The sequence below is a fragment of the Nyctereutes procyonoides genome, unplaced genomic scaffold, assembly GCF_905146905.1.
Source record: "Nyctereutes procyonoides isolate TBG_1078 unplaced genomic scaffold, NYPRO_anot_genome, whole genome shotgun sequence".
Lineage (NCBI taxonomy): Eukaryota > Metazoa > Chordata > Mammalia > Carnivora > Canidae > Nyctereutes > Nyctereutes procyonoides.
Window position 1 is genome coordinate 34,755,158 of NW_026575024.1, and position 21,161 is coordinate 34,776,318.

General features: G+C 43.9%; 2 protein-coding genes across 3 annotated transcripts in view; one reads left to right on the forward strand and one right to left on the reverse strand.

The window, feature by feature from the left end:
* The window catches only part of PLCB4 (phospholipase C beta 4), a 420,180-nt gene that overhangs the window by 74,933 nt on the left and 324,086 nt on the right, over nt 1-21,161 (forward strand). The gene's annotated exons all lie outside the window — the stretch shown is intronic.
* Nucleotides 15,679-16,788, reverse strand: LOC129522469 (developmental pluripotency-associated protein 2-like). The gene has a single exon (XM_055344772.1). The coding sequence runs from the start codon at nt 16,786-16,788 to the stop codon at nt 15,679-15,681; it is 1,110 nt and encodes a 369-aa protein (XP_055200747.1).

The following is a 21,161-nucleotide window of genomic DNA, read 5'->3' on the forward strand; positions in this document are numbered from 1 at the left end:
AGATACAGACACACACACAGACACACACACACATCCACACACACGCACACACAGAGGCAAAAGGAAAAGCAGGGTCCATGCAGGGAGCCCAATATGGGACTCGATCCCGGGACTCCAGGATCACACCCTGAGCTGAAGGCAGGCACTTAACCGCTGAAGCACCTTAAATTAAGGCGTCCCGACTTAATTTAATTTTTAAAAATATTTTTATTTCTTTGAGAGAGAGAGAATGGAGAAAGAGAGCTCAAGGGGAGGGTGCAGGGCAAAGGCAGAGGGAGAGGCAGATTTCACGGCAGTGCAGAGAGCCCTACTTGGGGCTCGATAGGGTCATGACCTGAGCTGAAAGCAGATGCTTAACTGACTGAGCCACCCAGGTGCCCCTGAGGTATTAATTTATAAGAAATTTCCAGTCTTGGTGTTTTTATAAGTATATCCTGCAATGGATTAAGGGAGCTCTCAAGAGATGTTTATACAAGACTTGGGAGTTTTGAAATAATTGATGATACATGTATGCTATCAGATCAAGAAAATTTGGTTAAAATAATATCTAATAGCTATTTGGTTGTTAGGTTAAATTCTTAATTTCTGAAAATTATTTTCTTTATGATGATGCAAAAGTACTTTTGGCTTTTTGTGAATTCCCTAAGTGTAAGAAAATACTCCAAAGAAGGGAATTTTGTGTCTGTTCAAGGACTGGGCCTCAGGATTTATATCCCTTTCTTTGCTAAAAATCTTTAGCAAACTTGAGAGTTGGGCAAGAAACTAGAGGTCTTTTTTTTTTTTAATTTTTATTTATTTATGATAGTAACACACACACACACAGAGAGAGAGAGGCAGAGACATAGGCAGAGGGAGAAGCAGGCTCCATGCACGGGAGCCCGACGTGGGATTCGATCCCGGGTCTCCAGGATCGCGCCCTGAGCCAAAGGCAGGCGCTAAACCGCTGCGCCACCCAGGGATCCCGAAACTAGAGGTCTTTATCTGAGTTCCTTTGACAGATGAGATGGAGACCTGGGGAGGTCGTTATTTCTGAGCTTCCCAGAACAAGGTCAAAGCCAAGTTGGAGCCTTAGAAGTCACACTTTTTTACTTTAAGTTCAATAGACTTTTTACTCTGGTGCAGAGAAAAAGCAGGCAGGGATTGTATCACACACACAGACACATGCACGTGACTTGTACATGTTCTTCATGATGGGTCCATTGTCAGATGTATGGGTTATTACTCACACGTGGTCTGAGGTTGGAGCTGGCCTGAGACAAGGGCTGGAGTGCAAGTAGCTAACTCTGGATGTTGCCCCTGGAAGTGCCCGCGAGGGCAGTGGGGCACTGAGATAAGGAAGGAAATGCAGCCCATGTCGACTGTGCTGACAGGCTGATTCCACCCAGGGCAACTGAGGCTCCTGTCCACTGGGGTGCTGTCTTCTGGAGACTGTAGAATGTGCTTCACAGTAGTCTGCTGGAGGGGTGAGGAGCTGCTCTGCTTATTTCCTGACTCTTTGGTCATGGTTGGAGGATTTTTCCTGGAGGTCTTTCTCCTAGGCACTTCCTGCAGCAAGGCCTCTTGGGTGTGGTTGGGGATGGAGAGCTGAGAAAATGTGGAGAGGTGACTCCTGCATGCTCAGAATGACATGAAAATGGATGCACGTGGAATGTTCCTGCACACCATGTGATTCCATCAGCCACCACGTCTTGGCTCACTCTTCTTCTTTCTCTCTGGACTAATAATGCCATAGTTCAGGAAGGTGGGGACTGAGAATTAAGTACCCAGATGATTCTGTGGGTGTGGGCTCTCCTCTGTTTGCTGCCTCCAGATCCACTCTGCAGCCTGCCCTTGTCCCACCTGGAAAGGGTGTCGCATGTTGCCTTGGGGGATGGGCTTCCCTGCCCTCTGGCTTCCAGCCCCATTCACGGGACAGGGAACTGGGGGGAGGAGGACCCTGAGGTCAGTCGGCTTCCTCCTCTGGGTCTTCTCTTGCCACTCAGCAGATGATTGATCCCCTCCAGGGAGGCACAGTAAGTCAGGTAGCCCTCTCTTAGAGCTACTGTACTTTTTCTGGGTCCCTGTAGCTTTGTCCTTGTGCCCCTTCAGGCCTTGGGCACTTCATATTCCCTGGTTGTCTTCCCTAAACCCTGCTGTGGCTGGTAAATAATCCCTTATTACACACCATCACTTGTCTCCTGTGAGTATTCCATCTGTTCCTCGCTAGGACCCTGACTGAGACACCATCTTTGAAGACTTTGCTCTCTAGACAGATTTGGGTAAGATGAAACAGCTAGAGACGTTATGAAGATATAAGATAATGAAGTGTAAATTGTACTTGAGCCCTAAGGACACTCAGCATGTAGGATACATTAACAAAAGAAGGGGTACTTATTAGAGAAGACGCTTTTGGAGGGGTGCCTTAGGTTGTGATTAATCATCTTTATTTTTTTTTGGTCTACTCTATGGGTAGCTCTGTTTGAGGAGTGAATTGAAACTTAGAAGTTCTACCGTATTATGAGCATGTATGCAGTTAATTGTAATGTGTTTGACTCTATAAGATGGAGTAAGATGTAATTCAAAGAAACGGAAGAGTGAAAAGGATCTGTCCATCTGGAAATTTCAGAGATTTTTCTCTGTATTCTAATTTTAGATAAGTACATCTTTTCCTCTTAATTCCTTGTATTTCTCATCTCTCTAATGGGTTATAATCCATTTTTTTTGAGAGTTTGAAAAAAAAAAGCTGGTGTGAAAGGCATTTCAGGCTGTTTAGAATAAGGCACTCTAGTGACAGAAGGCACTCACTCTGTACATATTTACAGAGAACCTCTCGTGATTCAGGCACTTTGCTAAGCACCATAGAGTTAATAATGAATAGTATTTCATCACTGCTTTCAAGGAAATCACAATGTAGTTGGGAAAATAGAAGTTCAAACAAATAATTATGATAAATATTTTAAATATTATAGGCATATACAGAGTATCACGTGAATCTAAATGAGGGTGTAGTTAAGTTGATTGAGGAAAAGCAGAGAGGTTGGTGTGTGTCAGATAATGCTTCATAGAGCAAGTGACATTGAGCTGGGTCTTGAAGGATGATAATGAGCTTACCAGGGGGAGAAGAGGGAGAAGAGGAGGAATAGTATGAAAGGAGGTGTGGAATTTCCTGGTGGGTTGGGACTGTCAGTGAGGCATATGATTATTTGGCCAAATGCTGGTGGCCTTTGGAGAAGTGCCTGGACCTGAGGCCAAGGGATAGAGTAGTCATCTAATCCTTAAAACTCATCATAGCACATACACTCTAAAAATATTAAGGATGAAGACAGAACAAAACGAGGATAATATCTTTAAGAATCTAGGGGCAGCAGGGTAGCTCAGTGGTTGAGCATCTGCCTTTGGCTCAGGTCGTGATCCCAGAATTCTGGGATCAAGTCCTGCATCAGGCTCCCAGAGGGAGCCTGCCTCACCCCCTGCCTATGTCTCTGCCTCTCTCTGTGTTTCTCATGAATAAATAAATACAATCTTAAAAAAAAAATCTTGCTATACTTCAAGGAGCACATGTTCTAAACTCTGAGCATTATGTGTTTTTAATTCATGAATGTCTCAAAATAGGGAGACAGACCCATTGGTATCTTCTATTAATCTGTGCCTTTTCTCAGATTTGTGTGTACTTACACCAAGTGTATCACTATGAAATTACCTTGCATTGCTTTAGAATAACTTAAATTATGGAAATATGATGGGTTACTTGGAAATAGGAAGGATTGCCCTTTCAGTTACTAATGATTATATTAGCACCTGTATTCCACAATCACCTGTTCAATAGAATGTATCTGATACCTTGGCCGTAAGAGATTGCTTGAACTTTATTTCTTCCAATTATGCTAGTCTCTAAAGTTTTAGGGGTCAGTAATTTGATACCCCAAGGCAGGTAATTGGTAAAGATTTACCAGTACTACACAGTGCATTTCTGAGTGCCACTTACTAAGTTGGAAGCTGATAAACAAGAATTCCTTTACAGAGGCATGAGCAAAATGGGGACTAAAATACATGGACATTATAGTGCAAACCTTTGTGGACTGAAAGCCTTTAAGCTGGTCGTGTTAAAGGTAATTTTATTGTCAATAAACTGAGGTTTGTGAATTACAGAGTGAGGAACAAAGTCCTCCACTCAGGAGGGAAGGCCCAGAATTGAGCTTGAACTCCCTGTCACACAGCGCTGCATCTCTGCTTTTCTATGTGTATCTGCTTTATTCTTTCCTAATCCTATTTGCTATCTTCCTCAATTTCTGTTTCAGTTATCTCTTGCTTTGTAACAGCTACCCTCAAACTTCCTGGCTTCAAACACCAACCACCGTTTGGTATCCCTCAGACGCCAGGGCTGGGTGGGCTCTCCTGAGCAGTTCTTCCTCTGAGCGTGGCATGGTGGTTGGCTGGGGTTGCAGTTACTGGGGGCTCGTATGTGAGCTAGAGCACTCAAGGTGACTCTCTCACAGGGTAGGTAGTGGGTGTTGGCTCTAAGGAGGGAGTTCAGCCAACATGCCAACTGGAGCACCTTAGTTCTCTTCCTGTAGCCCCTGCTTTCCGGCTTGGGCTACTTACAGCAGGGGGACTGGCTTCAAGAGGGAGCATGACAAATGTGCAAAAGTGGAAGTTGTCAGTGCCCTTCAGGCCAGGCCTCAAAAATCCCCAACGACTGTTCCCGTAGCATTCTGTTGGTCCTAACAGTCACAGGGCCAGCTTCCCTGAGAGGGCAATAGACTTGACCTGTAAATGGGAAGGGTGATAATTTACACTTACAAAGATTTTTTTTTCACATGGCCAACATGACCAACATGACCAACATGTCCTTCAGCCCTCACTGTACATGGAAACTTCTAGTTCTGTGTTCATCACCAGTCGGCTGTGGCATTGTCTGTGTCTTCAGAGCTCCCAAGTTCAAAGGTTCCAAAGTTCAGATGCTCCCAAGGAACACATATATTGGTTGCTAGTGGTCCAGTCACCTGCGATTGAGAGGGCCAAGCCATAGCCTAAGTAGGTAGGGATTGTCTTAGAGGGACCGGGGTGGGATCGGTTTTCACAAAGGAACTGTGGTCAGAGTAGGCAGTGGCAGATGAGTAGAGAACATCTAGACACTGAGGGTTTGAAGGAACTCTCAGGGTCTGCCCATTTCTCTGAGGCTAGAGATGTCTTTCTATGTTCCACAAAGCTCTGTGTAACCTACCTTCTGCCTTCCAACTTCTTGAGCCATTCTCTCCGTGCTTTGACTTTTTGTTTTTGTGGTTTTTTTTTTTTTTTTTTAAGTTACTCCAGGCACCGCTCTCTCTCCTGCCCCCATGTCCTTTCATGTTTCTATAACAAGAAGTCTCTCTTCTCTCCTTCCATCTGTCATTTAGCTTTTAGCTTACTCTTCCAGTCTCAGCTCAAGTATCACTTCCTCAGGGGAGCATGGAACCCTTTTGATTAAATCTCATTGCCTGTTCCATCTCTGTTTCCTTCATTGCACTAAGCATAGTTTGTGATTTTATGCCTGTGTGGCTACTTGATCACCATCTGCCTCCCATGGTAGACTACAGAAGGCAAAGAAATGTGTCTGTCTTCCTCAGGGTGGCAATGGCTGTGCATGGCTCATGTTAGGTCTTGGCAAATACTTGTTGGCATGAACTAAAATGGGAGCTGGTAGGCACCTGGGTGGCTTAGTAGTTGAGTGTCTGCCTTTGGCTCAGGTCATGATCCTGGAGTCTTGGGATCGAGTCTTGCATCAGGCTTCCCCCAGGGAGCCTGCTTCTCCCTCTGCCTCTCTCATGAATAAATAAATAAAATTTTAAAGAAAAATGGGAGCTGGTGACCTTGAAGAAGTAAAGATTAAAGGGAGAGAAGCTTTCTCTTGGTGAGAGAAGTTGAGAGTAGCCTGTTTTGGGGACTGTAAGGATGGCCCCCTGTAGTGGCAATTTATAAGTCCGTGAAGTCCTATCCTTAACAGATTGGTAGAGGCTACGTGGTAGTGTCCTGAGATTTAGCAGGAATTCCTGCCCAGATATAGACCCTAAATTCCAGATTAAATGCCACCTTCATTCACTTTTTGATTCTACCATCATGTGGCCCTAGTTCTATACCCAGTGATCTCAGTGATGGCCATACTTTGTGACTAGGACCAGAACTGCTCATTCCATTCCTGTTTACTCTCCTGTGAAGCCAGGAACTTGTTTGATTATAAGTCAAAGATTGGTTAGATTATAGCTTGGGATATGATGTGTCTATGAGCATAATCTCCATGAGATAACCCCAGCCATAACTTCCTGTCTGTTCCACTACCTAAGAAAAAGTTAGTTGAACGATCAAAATGGCAGAGAGAAACAGAGTAAGAAATAACAGATGCTTTTTTCCCAAGATTCTGTATCCTTGGAATTCTAGGCGTTTTCAATTCCTTATCTTCAGAGATTGAGATAAGGGGAATATTGTCTCAGTTAATTTATTTCACTGAAATAATTTAATTCAGCAAATATGTATCGAACACTATATATGTATATCCATGGAGGTGTAAAAACAAGTACAGCATGGTGTATGACCTTGAAGTTTACCTCTACCAAGGAGATAGGGCATGTATCTAAGACATGAGGTCCTAACAAAAGAGCTGTAATAGGACCTGGATTGGGGCTGGAGTAGTTAGGAGCGTTTTTATAGAGAGGCCAGAATTTGAACTAGTCTTCATGAATGAGAAGATTTAAGAAAGATGGCACAGAAAAGAGGGAAAGCTGGGGAAGTCCCCACATGTAAAATTTAAAGTGAGAGAATGAGGAAGAACGCCGTTTCAGGGGCACCTGGGTGGCTCAGTCAGTTAAGCGTCTTTCTTTGGCTTAGGTCATTATCCCGGGGTCCTGGGATTGAGCCCTGCATTTGCAGGGAACCTGCTTCTCCCTCTCCCTCTCTCTCTCCCTGGTGCTCCTCCTGCTTTTGTGTTCTCTCTCTCTCTGTCTAATAAATAAATAAAATCTTAAAAAAAAAAAACGCTTTCATATTCTAGATGTAGTGAATACCTGCAGGATAGGGCTGAGAGGTCAGAGAAGGGAGGGCCATGGAGAGATCCGTCGTCATTGGGAGAGACCCTTGGAGGTAGGGGAAGTCCCATCCTAAAACCTGTAGCTGCAGAGTATTATCTTGATGACAGTTGGCTGGGTGGTTTGGGCGAGGGAGAAGTTGGAGCCAGCAAGACTGTCTGGGATATTGTAGGAGTCAGCAGCAGAAAGGTGGCAGTGGGAACTGAGAGGGAGGGAGGGAGGTACAGAGAATGGGGTCAGAGGAAGCAGAGTTAGAGTTTCCAATCTGGACTCAGAGTGGGGAAGACACCAATGGAAGAAACAAAGGGACACTGGCCCTGCGTGAATGGAAGACTAGTTTCATGATCATCAATCCTGAGGCTGGGACTAGATGGTCATGCTTATTAGGCTGAGTGGACCAGAGGAGTGAAGTGTCTTAGAAGCAGTGGCAGATAATTGTTGGTCCACTGAAAGCTAAAGGCTGGAGATGTAAATTCGCACATCATCAGAACCTGTTGGATTAAATAAACACAGTGAACACAAATGTGGAGTTTGGGCATTTTAATTCAGAAAATAAAAGCCCTTTACATTCAAATACTGAAACCCAGTTCCCCCGTAAATTCTGTCCGGGATTCAAAGACCTATCTGAAATTTAATCCGTTTGTGTTACCTTCATCACTACTGCTGCTGCAGTCACTGTCCTCCGTCACCTGGACTGTGCCGTAGACGTCGGGCTGCTCTCCTTGCTTCTGTCCCTACCCACCTACAGTCTGTTCTCAAGACAGCAGCCCAAATGAGCCTCTTTTTATTTCCTTTTTAAAATAATTCTTTATTTATTTTTGAGAGAAAGAGAAAGAGTGAGCAAGCAAGTGGAGGGAGGGGTAGGGGTAGGGGGAGAGGGAGAGAGAGAGAATCTTTAAGCAGACTCTCTGCTACACACAGAGCCCGACACAAGGCTCAGTCCCACGACCCTGAGATCATGACCTGAGCCTTAACCAAGAGTCAGATGATTAACCTTCCGAGCCCCCCAGGTGCCCCAGGTGATCCCCTTAATTGAAGTCAGGTCATGTAGTTCTGCCTCTAGCCACCAGTGGCTCCCTGTCTCATTAGAAGCATAGGCTGCAGCCCTTACCAGGGCCTTCAAGGGCTCGCATGATCCCTTCCTTTTTATCTCTGACGTCATGTTACTATGCTCCCTTGTTCACTCCATGCTGGTCACCCTCACCAGCTGCTTCGCACACGTGCTAGACACACCATCCCAGGGCTTTTGTCTGTCCTCCTTTGACCTGGAAAGCTGTTCTCAGTTTCCATGGGACTTATTCTATTATCTTCTTCAAATCTTCGCCATCTGGGGCCTTCCTTTACCCTCCTGTTTAATGTCACCACCTCCTGTGAATTACGTCCTCTTTCCTCTGGGGCCTTCCATATTTCCTGATGTCCAGACTGTGTACTTTTTTGGGGTCTACCCCTCCAGAATGAAAGTTGCATGAGAGTAGGGATTTCTGTCCCATAACTGTTTACCATGGCATTCTCAGTACCTGTAACAGTGCCACGTACTCAGTAATCATTTATTAAGCGAGTAAAAAATTCTGGTAGCAGGTTCTGTTTTTTTTTTTTTAAGATTTTATTTATTTATTCATGAGAGACACAGAGAGAGGCAGACACATAGGTGGAGGGAAAAGCAGGCTCCCTGCAGTGAGCCTGATGCAGGACTCGATCCCAGAACCTCAGGATCATGACCCGAGCCAAAGGCAGACGCTCAACCACTGAGCCACCCAGGCGTCCCAGCAGTTTCTGTTTTTGAATAGAATTGTGTCTTTCTTGAGACCAGTTGTCAAGAATTTTCATCTTTCATCTTTCATCCCTTTCATCCAGGGATGGTCAACTGACGCTCAGTAAATGCTGGAAAAGTGCATACAACCTGAGATATGAAATCCTAACATTTTACATGGTCTTGCTCCAGAAATCTCCCCTGCTAGATGGAACATCCCCCCCTGTGAAGGGGGGAGGGGCGTAGAATAACAGTTTTGCTTCATTTAGCTGAGCTTCCACTCTGGGCTTTAGAATTCACATAGCAGTTTGGCATTTCTTTCATTATTACTACAATTATTAATTGGATGCTATTTAAAAATTTGGCCCTTAAACTCTCTGCTGATGTTTTAGGAGATTATGCTATACAGGGCGCAGAAATTGCTGGGGCTGATCGTATTCATGGCCAATTAAGGAACAGCACTGGCAAGCAACACAGGGTGGATTCAGTTGTGTCTTCTGGGATTCCTGGTGGTGATGGTTTGTGGTTTCTGGGAAGCAGCTGCCTGGGCTCCCTTCTGTGAGAGGAATCTTGATTTGGTTACCTGGTGGGCATTTGTTGTTAAAAAAAAAAAAAGAAGAAGAAGAAGGGGATCCCTGGGTGGCTCAGCAGTTTAGCGCCTGCCTTTGGCACAGGGCGTGATCTTGGAGTCCCAGGATCAAGTCCCACGTCGGGCTCCCTGCATGGAGCCTGCTTCTCCCTCTGCCTGTGTCTCTGCCCCTCTCTCTCTCTCTGTCTCTCATGAGTAAATATATAAAAGAAGAAGAAGAAGAAGAAACAGCCTTCCATGAGTTAATTTAGGGGGGTTAAAGAGAGAGAAGGAAGAACAAAGTAAAGAAATTACTCCTTATATGGGAGCATTTATCTGAAAAGTCCCTCTGAAGTTCACTTTTTGTTTTATTTGGTATCACTTTCATCTCTTACCAGGGGATGCGGATGTCTTTTAAAAGAATGCATACAGGAAAACAGGCTGTAGGAAGCAGAAATGAATTCTTGGAAGTTTAACAAAATGCCAAAGGACAAATCTGCCCCCCAGAAGCTGGGCTGTTACCACATCTTTAAGGTTAAGATTTGCGAGAACCAACTATGGTGTTTCTTTCTTTTTCTTTTTTAAAAAGATTTTATTTATTTGTTCATGAGAGATATGGAGAGAGAGGCAGAGACATAGACAGAGGGAGAAGCTGGCTCCTCACAGGGAGCCCGATGCATGACTTGATCCCAGGACCCCAGGATCATGACCTGAGCCAAAGGCAGATGCTCAACCACTGAGCCACTCAGGCTGCCCAACTGTGGTGTTTGTTTTGCCACTCTTGATGCTGAGTATGACCAACTAAATGACCATGTTCTTATTTACATTTAAGGGAGTTCAGACAGTAGGGAAATAGAGCACAAAGGAAATTGAAAAACATGAGCAGCAGATTATGGCTTTGCTTAAATTTGGGTTAAAACAATCCATGGAAATTGTTTTGGATTTTTCTAGGTTATGACAATACTGTACATCCCTTGTTTTCAAATACAGTGTCTATAAGGAGTCAAAAGTAAGTTCAAATAAAATGAAAGCCCAGAGGACACACACAGCCAAAAGATCATCCATGTGACATTCCCTGAGACTGTAACATGGTGTCAGTTGGCAGAAATCGGTGGCACAGCTATTTGCCAAGCTTTGCCTGAAAGTGCCAGAGGTATAGGGGGTATTTGGTGTGGAATCAAAAGCCAGGTGAGAAGAAACATCAGAGACAAGGGTTTTTTTATTTTTTATTTTTTTGGTTTCGAAGTGTCTTATCTGTGTTTGCACCCATTTCTGTCCCCATTAAAGAGGACACCTCATGGACTAACTAGGATCATGAACTTGATGTCCAAGGTGAAAGTGAATGAGAAAAATTTCAGGGGTGAGTTTTATGATGGGAAGCAGGAAATCTGACCCCATGGAACTCTAAAGAGGCTCTCCTACATCTTTGCTACATTGGAAAGGTCACATTCATCATATAGCACAACTCTTGGAGTGAATCCTTCATGTTCAGTAAGAGAATTAAACTGTTTATCTCCAAAAAATCAAAGTTGTGTCTTCAGATTTTCTCTGATTAGGAAGAGAAAGGCACTACTGTACCCTACTTTTTTTTTTCTGTTTATCTTTTATATTTTTGACAGTTGCCTTCACTTCCAAAAATGTGGATCTACATTGATTCTGAATTCATAATGATCAGTCTTATCCAGCTAATAATGGTGATCAAAGTTCTTTTTATCTTTTTTCCTCAGCTGTAGCCTAGTGTTTGTAATGATCTTTCCTTGATGTCAGGCAGAAGAGAGGATGGGAGATTATACAGCAAAAATCAGTCTTTTGTATTCAGTGGCCCGTCCTACTTGTTGATTTCTTCACACGTGAGCCCATCCGATATTCAGTGATCATCTATGAACCAGGCTTTGTTTTGGGCTCTGGATCTAAGGTGGAATAATCTAGGATCTTTCTCATGAAGGAATATAGACCAAGTGATAGGCATTTATATAAAATCAGGTAAATTCTATTGTGGGATGGTCTTACAGTCTCTTCTTGGGGTTTTCGAGGAAAGTTTCCAGGAAGAAGTGTTGTCTCCATGGGTGCATGAAGGATGAATTGAAGTTAGCTGGATGAACTCTGTATTTGGGCTTGGGTGTGGTGAAGGGGTAAGGAGGAGTTTCCAGCAGAAGAAACTCCATGTTCTAGAGGTCACATTTTATGTGAGAGTTGTGTTTCTGAAGTGTTTGATATTCAGAACTTCCATAATTCAAGAATAATCCCGACAAAAGATGGTGGGTATTTCCATTCATCAGCTAATGTGGCGCCACCCTGTGGCCACTCCGTAAACAGTTTAGCCTTTCCTAGGTCCACAGCTTCCAAGGGACAACTCTCCAAGAATGGAGAGTTTTGCATGGATTTAACATTGATTCAAACTAATGTGAGACCATATTATTGCTGTTGTATTATTTTGAAGCTGCATACTTCAAGTTCACATTAAATGGCGCCAAACTCTGGAAACTTTCAGAGCTCTAGCTCTTGGCCCATGTGATGGAATTGAAAGTAGTTCATGGATACTATGTATACCCAAGAGTGTAGGGGTAAGAAAGGAAGGAGATAGAGGGGAGGAAGGGTAGAAGAAGAGGGAATCACGGCCCTGATTATCACAGGCCTATGAACTATGATAAGAAGATGGCAATGGGGAGCCTCTGAAGAATGTTCAATGGCAAGTCAGCCTTAAGCTCTTATTACGGTTTTAATCATGGGAAAGTTGATATTAAACTAAGGCTGTCTATGGGTTTCAGATATTTTTGGAACATTCTTCTTCATTTCTCATTGGACTTTGGATATAAACAATAAAAGCTTTCATGATTTTAATAAAAGATTTCATGAATAAAACCTAATTACCTTTAGGTTTTTGTCCTGTTGATTTTGTTTATTTTGGAAATGTTCTTTAACTGGCTTGGAAGAGACGATAAAAATACATGGCCTAAAGAGCAAGAAGGTGGGATAGGAGCCCAACACAGGCGTGGGATCTAAGACTGGAGGATATTTTTTTTTTTTAGCGCATCATAGTTGGCAGTCTACAGCAAAATACATTGGGGGAAACATGAATTAGACAAAGTTATATACGTTTATTAACTGTGGGACGTCTTAGGGCCTTAAAAACATTAATGTGTGTTGTGAACCTCTAATATAAAGTTAAGGTATGCAGTGTACCCCACACTTGTTTTACCACTAAGAACCTTTGTTCTAGAAATAGTTGTTATAGTCTGGCTGATACTCCAAGGAATGTGCATCACTCCTCTACTGCCACAATAAAGTTGTGTAACAAGGAACTACAAAATATAAAACCTCAGTGGAACACAGTAAAAACAGACTTAGCTTACAGGCTGGGGGCTCACCTGTGTGTGATCAGCTATGGGTTGGGCAGATAGCCCCTCTGATCTTAGCTGGGGTTGCTCCCATGTCGGGGGCTCAGGGCTGTCAGCTGATCTAAGGATGGCTTTAGGGAGACTGGGGTGACTCATCGCTGCTACCTCTGTCTCTCATCCTCAAGCATACTAGACCTAGCATGTTCTCCTGGCTGTGACAAAGGAGCAAGAATGAGAACAAGCCCAATAATGCGTGCACTTTTCAGGTAATTGCTTGATTGATGTTTGTTAATATCTTGTTGACCCAAAAAAAGTCACACGACTGGTCCCAGAGTGAGAAGGCACTCAAAGGGTAAATGGTAGAAGGCATAGATGCAGGAGGGAGAATAATTGGACTCTTTTTGCAACCAGACTACCTGAGAACCCAGCTTGAGAATTGCTGGGTGAGATCACAGTCAACAGAGAGCAAGGAATGAGGTCAGATTCTTTTCTCTATGCCATAGCCACAGATTGTACTTTTTAATTTTGATAAGGAATCTCACCAGCAGATGTCCATGCCATGTCAAGTGACAAAGTGTTCATTTGGTTCTGCACAGGACTTTTATTATCTTTCTGTGGAGTCGTTTCAGAGCTGCAAGGATTGTGGACATTAGTTGGCAATGAGGAGACAGAGGCCCAGAGAGGTTTGTTGACCAGTGAGTCCACACAGCTTCCTAGAGCAAAACCAAGTCTCAAACCTAAATCTTCTGTCAAGCTGTTTGGGTTTTAATTACCTCAGAGTAGCTTTGTTTAGGGTTGGTGGTGAGGCAGAATGGGATTGGGTGGGACTGAAATTTATTCATAACCTTTATATATGAACAAATCACATTCCTTCTGAAGAGACTAGAATATAAATAACTTTGAAAATAGATGTTAGAGGTCTTTGGAAGGTCAAAGTGAATAAACAATGGTTGCTGAATATTGTCACTGGGGACCTTTTTTTTTTTTTTTGGAGGAAAAGTTTGAAGTGGGAAGGGGCCCTTGATTGGATAAATCATTTCACTAATCAGATTGTTTTCCCATCTGTGAACATTAGACAAGAAAGGCAAAATATGGAATGCTTCATAAATTTTCACGGGGGCCATGCCAATTGTTGTTGTGTCACTCCAATGTTAGTATCTGCTGCTGAAGATTCTTGGTAGTGTGTTTTCATCTTCAGAATTTTTTCTCTCCTCTACCCCTCTTCCCTTCCCCTGAGAATTTCTGTTGCATCAGAGGAGTCAGCAGAGGACTTTTGAGAAGAGAGAAAAGAATTTGTGTTCTAGCTCCTACTTTGTCAAACAGTAGATAAAATAGTGAAGGCGTATCTAGCCTTGCAGAATAGGAGCTACATTAACACCTAATTTAGCTCACAGTGGTGGGTAACAATTTGTTCTACATAAGTAAAATCTTGATTGTGAAATTCTATCCATTTAAACGCTGTCCAGTAAATTTGCTATTTTTATGATGGAAATACTTTCAGAATATTATATATATTTCCCTGGTTTACTAAACAGAGTCATCAAAATGTCTCCACCTCATTCTTTCAGGCCACAGTGATTGAACTGTGCAGTAATAAAGTGACATGGCTTGTAAAGGGCCACACAGGCAGGTCATTATTGTTATCGTTTGCTTGGGGGCTGCTGAGGGTGCAGGACACTGTGCTTTTAAACTAGGTTTTGACAGATCGACCTTAATTCTTGCATTTTATTTTCATAGTGTTTCTCTCTGCTCCTTGTTGCCAGTTGATCAGCTGTATCTCCGGGTTGCCTAAATGCAGACTTACATGTATGTATGTATGTATGTATGTATGTATGTATTTATTTATTTATTTATTTATTTATTTATTTATTTATTGTTTTAAAGATTTTGTTTATTCATGAGAGACACACATAGAAAGGGAGAGACACAGGCAGTGGGAGAAGCAGGATCCCCATGGGGAGCCTGATGCGGAACTCAATCCCAGGACCCTGGGATCATGACCTGAGCCAAAGGCAGATGCTCAACCACTGAGCCACCCAGGCATCCCTGTAGCAACTTTATTCATAATTGCCAAAAGGTGGAAGCAGCCTGGATGACTTAATATGGGAATGAATAAGCAAACTAAGGTGCATGCAGACAAATGGACTATTCAGCACTAAGAAGTGGGATATTAATCCATGAAAAAGAGTAATCTTAAACGCATATTGCTGTGAAATCAGCCAGTCTGAAAAGGCTACCATTTGAGTCCAAATGTATGACACTCTAGAAAGGGCGAAGCTATGGAGTGGTAAGGAGTTGGAGGGAAGAATGTTGAACAGACGGAACATGAAAATTTTAGAGCAGGGAAGCTATTTTGAGGACACTATAATGGTGGAATAGATGTCATTATATACTTGTCAAAGGGGTGACAGGCACTGAGGGGAGCACTTGATGGGATGAGCACTAGGTGTTATTCTATATGTTGGCAAATTGAACATCAACAAAAAATAAATTAAAAAATATATATACTTGTCAAAGCCCATAGACTGTTCAACACCAAAGTGAACCCTGTTTGTGTGTGTGTGTGTTTTTTTTTTTTAAGATTTAATTTATTTACTCCTGAGAGACACAGAGAGAGAGGCAGAGACACAGGCAGAGGGAGAAGCAGGCTTCATGCAGGGAGCCCAATGTGGGACTCGATCCTGGGACCCTGGGACCATGCCCTGAGCCAAAGGCAGGATGCTCAACTGCTGAGCCACCCAGGAGTCCCAAAGTGAACCCTGTTGTAAACTATGGGCTTTGGGTGATAATGGTAAGTCGATGTAGGTTCAACAACTGCACCACTCTGGTGCAGACTGCTGATAGTAGGGGAAGGAGTTGGATCAGTTATTTCAGAGCTCTGCACTTTCTGTTCAATTTTTCTGAAAACCTAAAACTTTCAAAAATCTATTAAAACAGAACTAAGTTATACTCTATAGGACTAAGTACTTGAAGCAGGAGTAGCAGTCACTTCTTGGCAAGCCTCAAGTACAGAATCCAGACATTCACATCCATACTCAAGGTTATCAAGCGATGCTGAGGCTGGCTAGGACAGAGCGCAGCAAACACTGGGATGCAATTCAGGGGTGGCTCTGGGCTCTCGACCATTTTTTCTGTATCAAGATATGGCCCATTCAAAGGGAATGGTGTTGATGTGTTCGAACGAGGTCGCCTTTCCTTCCCCAGTGCAATTAATCTTTTCATCATCTTCTTATTTCTTTTAGCACATTCAGGGCATAACATATTATCTTCTATGCCTGGAGATGGGAAAGTGCAGGCAGGTAACAGGAAGAGAGAGATCATCCTTCTGGGAGTGTCAGGCACCCAGGCCTGACCTGCATGAAACTGCAGGCGAACCCAACCTTGTGTGTCTGCAAGGAGAGGTCTGCCGTGGACCACACACCACCTGACACCAGAGGCTTGCAGCAGAAAGGTCTCAACAGAAGCAGGAATGGAACGTGAATTCACAGACTTGGATTGACTGGCTCTTGCAGCAATTCTTGACCATGCTGCCAACATGCCTTCTTGTGCCGAAGTTACCACTTTGACTGTATTAATCCCCCTGCCTCTCTCACTCTTACAACTTTTCCAAATCTTGGCCACCATCTTGCATTTTGCCGAACATGACTCCGATTTAGCCTCTGGTGGTGTTTCAGGGATAGTCTTTACATTGTCACACTCCTGGTTTGTTTCAGAGTAAGCATGTTTCTGGAGCCTCAGATAAACCTCTATTTTCCGGCCATGGGTACTCAAATTCAGTTGTTGGCACCAGTTCCGCAAAATGTCCCAACGTACTTTATTAACAGGAGGCAAACTGGCTGGCAAAGGAGGGGCTGGTGTACTACAACAACAACTATGTTTTGGACAAAACTTGAATCGTTCACTTATATGAGAATGACAAACTTTATCGTTTGACCCAGGCATCTTCAGACTGACTTCTGAAGTTGAAGAAACACTTGGTTCCATTTGTTCTTCATTAAGTTCTTCATTAACTGGAACCAATGTGAGAATCACACTTTCTTCCTCTAACGCCTCCTCAGAGAAATTCTGCTCATTGTCATAAGTGGTGTTCTCCATTTCCAGGACGCTCAGGGGAAGGCAAAGCCAGCAAGGTCAGGACTTGGGCCCTCCAATCCTTTTCACCTCCAGACTTGCTTTTAGATGCACTCCTGGACCATCTCTGGTTCTGCTCCATGTTCGAGGGAACTACATAGTTCCCTGGGCTTCCTGGCTGTCTGGTGACCAAAGGGAGGTCCCTGTTTCTCTGTGTTTCTTTGGTAACTCCAGAAACAGCTGTGTCTCCTTCATAGCTTCTGCCTCCACCTGCCCCCACCTGAACAGCCTGGGCAGCTGTTCTAATCTTACCAGTTGGCCCAAATCTCTGGGCTCTAAAAACCCTGCTTCCTTCCACATCCTTTTGACCTACACAAGTTAGCAGTTCACAGTTGCTGCTCCCTGGCCCCTCCGTGGACCCTCTGTGCCCCCTCTGTGGCCCCTTAGCCATTCTGTCATTCTGTAACCAGTCCTTGGTTTCTGTTTCCTGGTTGTCTTTCCTAAGTTTATTAAAGTTGCCTTCTCCCGCAACTCTCTCTCATCCTAATTTGCTTCTTGCAGTCTACTGTGAGGACAGCAGCCAACCTGAGTAGCTTATTTTATGGGACATGAAAGTGCAAACTCGAATGAGCCGTAGAGCAGAGTGATTTAGAACCTAGGCTCTGGCATCAGAATGACTGGGTTCCAATCCCAGCCTTTGCGATCATTGGCTGTGTGACTGTGGGCAAGCCTCTCAACTCTCTGAGACTCACTGTTTTCATCTGAATCAAAGTAATTACAGGCCCCATGCCTTCTCTTAAGATCAACACCTAAGAAGGGGAAAGGGAGGATGGGGGGGGGGCGGGGAGTTGAGCTGCAAGGCCGTCTTAACAGAAGCCTTAGTCAAACCCCGAGGGAGCTTTAAAGCTGGTTGGGCCTTTATGCACTGATGTCGGCCACTGAAGGCAGCTGCAGGGTGGGAACTTGATCTTAGGTGGAAAAACTTTCTTCAGCTGAGGGCAGTTACCTGCATTCTGCCTGCAGGGTTGGCAGCAGCATTGAACTCAGTTGTTTCGTCCTAAATTGGGGTCTCGTTATCACAGTGTCTGTGGTTCTTCTCCTGGTGTATAAATGTGAAAGACAGTTACTCCATGAAAAGTGGGTTGCTGGGCAGCCCGGGTGGCTCAGCGGTTTAGCGCCACCTTCGGCCCAGGGTGTGATCCTGGAGACCCGGGATCCAGTCCCACGTCGGGCTCCCTGCATGGAGCCTGCTTCTCCCTCTGCCTGTGTCTCTGCCTCTCTCTCTGTGTCTCTCATGAATGAATAAATAAATAAAATCTTAAAAAAAAAAAAAAAGAAGTGGGTTGCTGGGTGTCCAGTACCTGGGAGATGCTCAACAATATTTATCATTATTAATAGGTTAAATGTAGCCAGTAAATGGACTGTGTTGTCTAGTTTAGCTATTCATGTTTTTTTTTTTTAAGATTTTTTTTTTTTTTTAAATGCATGGATTTTATCTATGCACTTCTTTTTTTTTTTTTTTTTTTTAATTTATTTATTTATGATAGTCACACAGAGAGAGAGAGAGAGGCAGAGACACAGGCAGAGGGAGAAGCAGGCTCCATGCACCGGGAGCCCGATATGGGATTCGATCCCGGGTCTCCAGGATCGCGCCCTGAGCCAAAGGCAGGCGCCAAACCGCTGCGCCACCCAGGGATCCCTTTTTTTTAAGATTTTATTTATTCATTCATGAGAGGCACAGAGAAGGAGAGAGGCAGAGACACAGGCAGAGACAGAAGCAGGCTCCATGCAGGGAGCCCGACTTGGGACTCGATCCCAGGACTCTAGGATCACACCCTGGGGGGAAGGTGGCGCTAAACCGCTGAGCCACCCGGGCTGCCCAGTTGTTTTTTTTTTTTTTTTTTAAAGGTTTTAAAAATTTGAGAGCAAGAGACTGTGTAAGAGCACAAGCAGGGGGGAAGAGCAGAGGGAGAGGGAGAAGCAGACTCCCTGCTGAGCACGGAGCTTGATACTCTGCTTGATGCTGGGCTCCATCCCTGATCCCCAGGATCATGGCCTGAGCCCAAGGCAGATGCTTAACCAACTGAGCCATCCAGGCACCCTTAGCTATTCAGGGTTTGAACTGACTTCCTTGCTGTGACTCTGTCCTAGGAGGTCCAGGAAGCGCTATGTAAATGGTCTGTGGGTAAACCGTGTTCTGTGGCTTCTCCACGTACACTCTTACCACAGGTACACTTTTACAGTAATGTTGATACAGTATCTTTAAATATGGCTCCCCTAGGTCCTTATATCTTTATTCCTTAAGCTATTCAAGGCATTTAAAACCAAATACGATGAGAGAAGACAGCCCCAATTTTTGGAACTCTCATTATGTAGCCACTGTGCTAAGCATATCTTAACAGTTCCCTGGGCAACTCTCACGAGTGCTCAGGTTCCTGCTGAGGACCTGAGCTCAGCGAGGTTCAGACGGCTGCCCTAGGTCACCCAGCCAGGAAGCGGCAGCTAAGGTTCCCCCCTTGGGGCTGCAGCCCCAGACTCAGGCGAACCTACGCTTTTAACTAAACATTGCGATGATTTAAGCAGCAGTAGGGGAAACCTTCCCCTCTGAAAATAACTCTAGCGAAGTGTAGGTGTTGTTTTGGTAGAAACATTTCAGCTGCTGCCATAAAAATCTTCTCCCAAATGGCTTTGTGAGAGCAAAGCTGTGCAGCCTCTGCTTGTGTTTATGATGTGAGCCTTATGGCTCAGCCACAACACAAATGATTTGTTTTCCTGGCCTTGTTGGCGAAGTGATTTAATTTCTGGATTTCCCTGAGGAATAAGCCTAAACAAATAAATTTCTTTATAATTGGCTGTTTAAAGAGAGGCCACAAGGAAGAGTCAAGATGGGAAGTCAGGTACGTTTTCATTCGCTAAGTGGTATGGTAAGGGAGGTGCACATGCAAGGATGGAATTCATCCGGCAGTTTCCGCTTCCTAATATTTGGCTTTCTGCTCTTTATTGGGAAATGGTTAGTATAATCCACTAAAGCCCCACAAGGAAAGTAGGCATTTAGGTAAGTGGGTGTTCAGCATTGTTGAGGAATAGTGAATTACGTCACGATTTTTTTATATCTAAATTAAAGCAGTGCCTCCTTTTCTTTTTAAAAGATAATTTTTCAAAAAGTACTCAGTAAGTAGTACTGAGAAGTCTGGGAAGCTGTAAGGTCAGGGATTCCTAAAAATGTGTTCCAAGGAGCCCCATTTGTTTGATGTATCAGTTAGGATTAGTTTTGACTATTTATAACAGGAAAATTTAAAACAGCAATGACTTAAGATGGAACATTCATGGCAGAGAAATTCAGTTAGGCCCTCCATGGTTTCCCACTGTGATCGGGAGCCCAGATTCCTATCTTTCTGTCCCACTGTCCTAGTCCTGTGGCTTCCCTTTTCAAGGTCACTCAGGGCCAGTTTAGTTTGGGTTCTCATGTCTGCAGCCCACATGTGCAGCAAAAGGGAATTAGTGAGAAGAAAGGAGCCTTCTCAGTTGAGAGGTGACCCCCTCCATTTCTGCAGCCTTCCTCGAAGTTCAAATGGCACTTGCATTTGTGCTTTATTGGCCTGCACTTGGTCACATAGTCGCACCTAGCTGCAAGAGAGCCTGAACATGTAATCTTCAATTGAGCACACTTGAGTCTGTCTTACTAATGGAACAGAGGATGGATAGTGACTAATCCTCAGGAGTTTTGCCACATTCGGGATGGTAACACTACTGCCTTGACCACGACTTTAGACATGTTAGAGTTAAGCATGCACAGGTGAATTTCATTGGTGTGTTGTCCTAATAATCTGCAGAGTCTTTAGTGAGCTGATGTTCATCAGAATAGAGAGTTCCTGAATGTGCTTCACTCTGGTCCCCTTTACTAGAGGAAAAAATGTTCAGATAAGCATGCTAACTCCATGTCATTCAAATATTGATCAACTACCATGTGCCATGTCCTGTGTGAGATCTTAGCAGGATGTGGATTAGGAGCTAGAGCAACATTTCCCACATTTATTTGAGCACCCAGACTTTTGTGTAGGTGGGCTCTGTGACATCACTTGCTGTTCTTTGGGACAGCAGTATACTCCCATTTGCTGTGTGCTCTGTAGCTAGACCGTCAGGGAGTATAACATGTGACATAAATGTAGTCTAATGGACCATGACTCAGTCATGCCCACTTGCTCTTCTCATTTTCGTCAAGACTAGTAAAAACAATATGGATAAGAAAGAAGTCACAAGTAAGGAGAGAGTGGTTTGAGACAGCCCATAGCAAACTTAATAAATGGTGACTGTTTATTGGTCAGTTCCCCTTATTTTAGTCTGTAAAAGGGTTCTATTCATGAGTTCAGTGGAATGTCAGGATATATTATCAACAC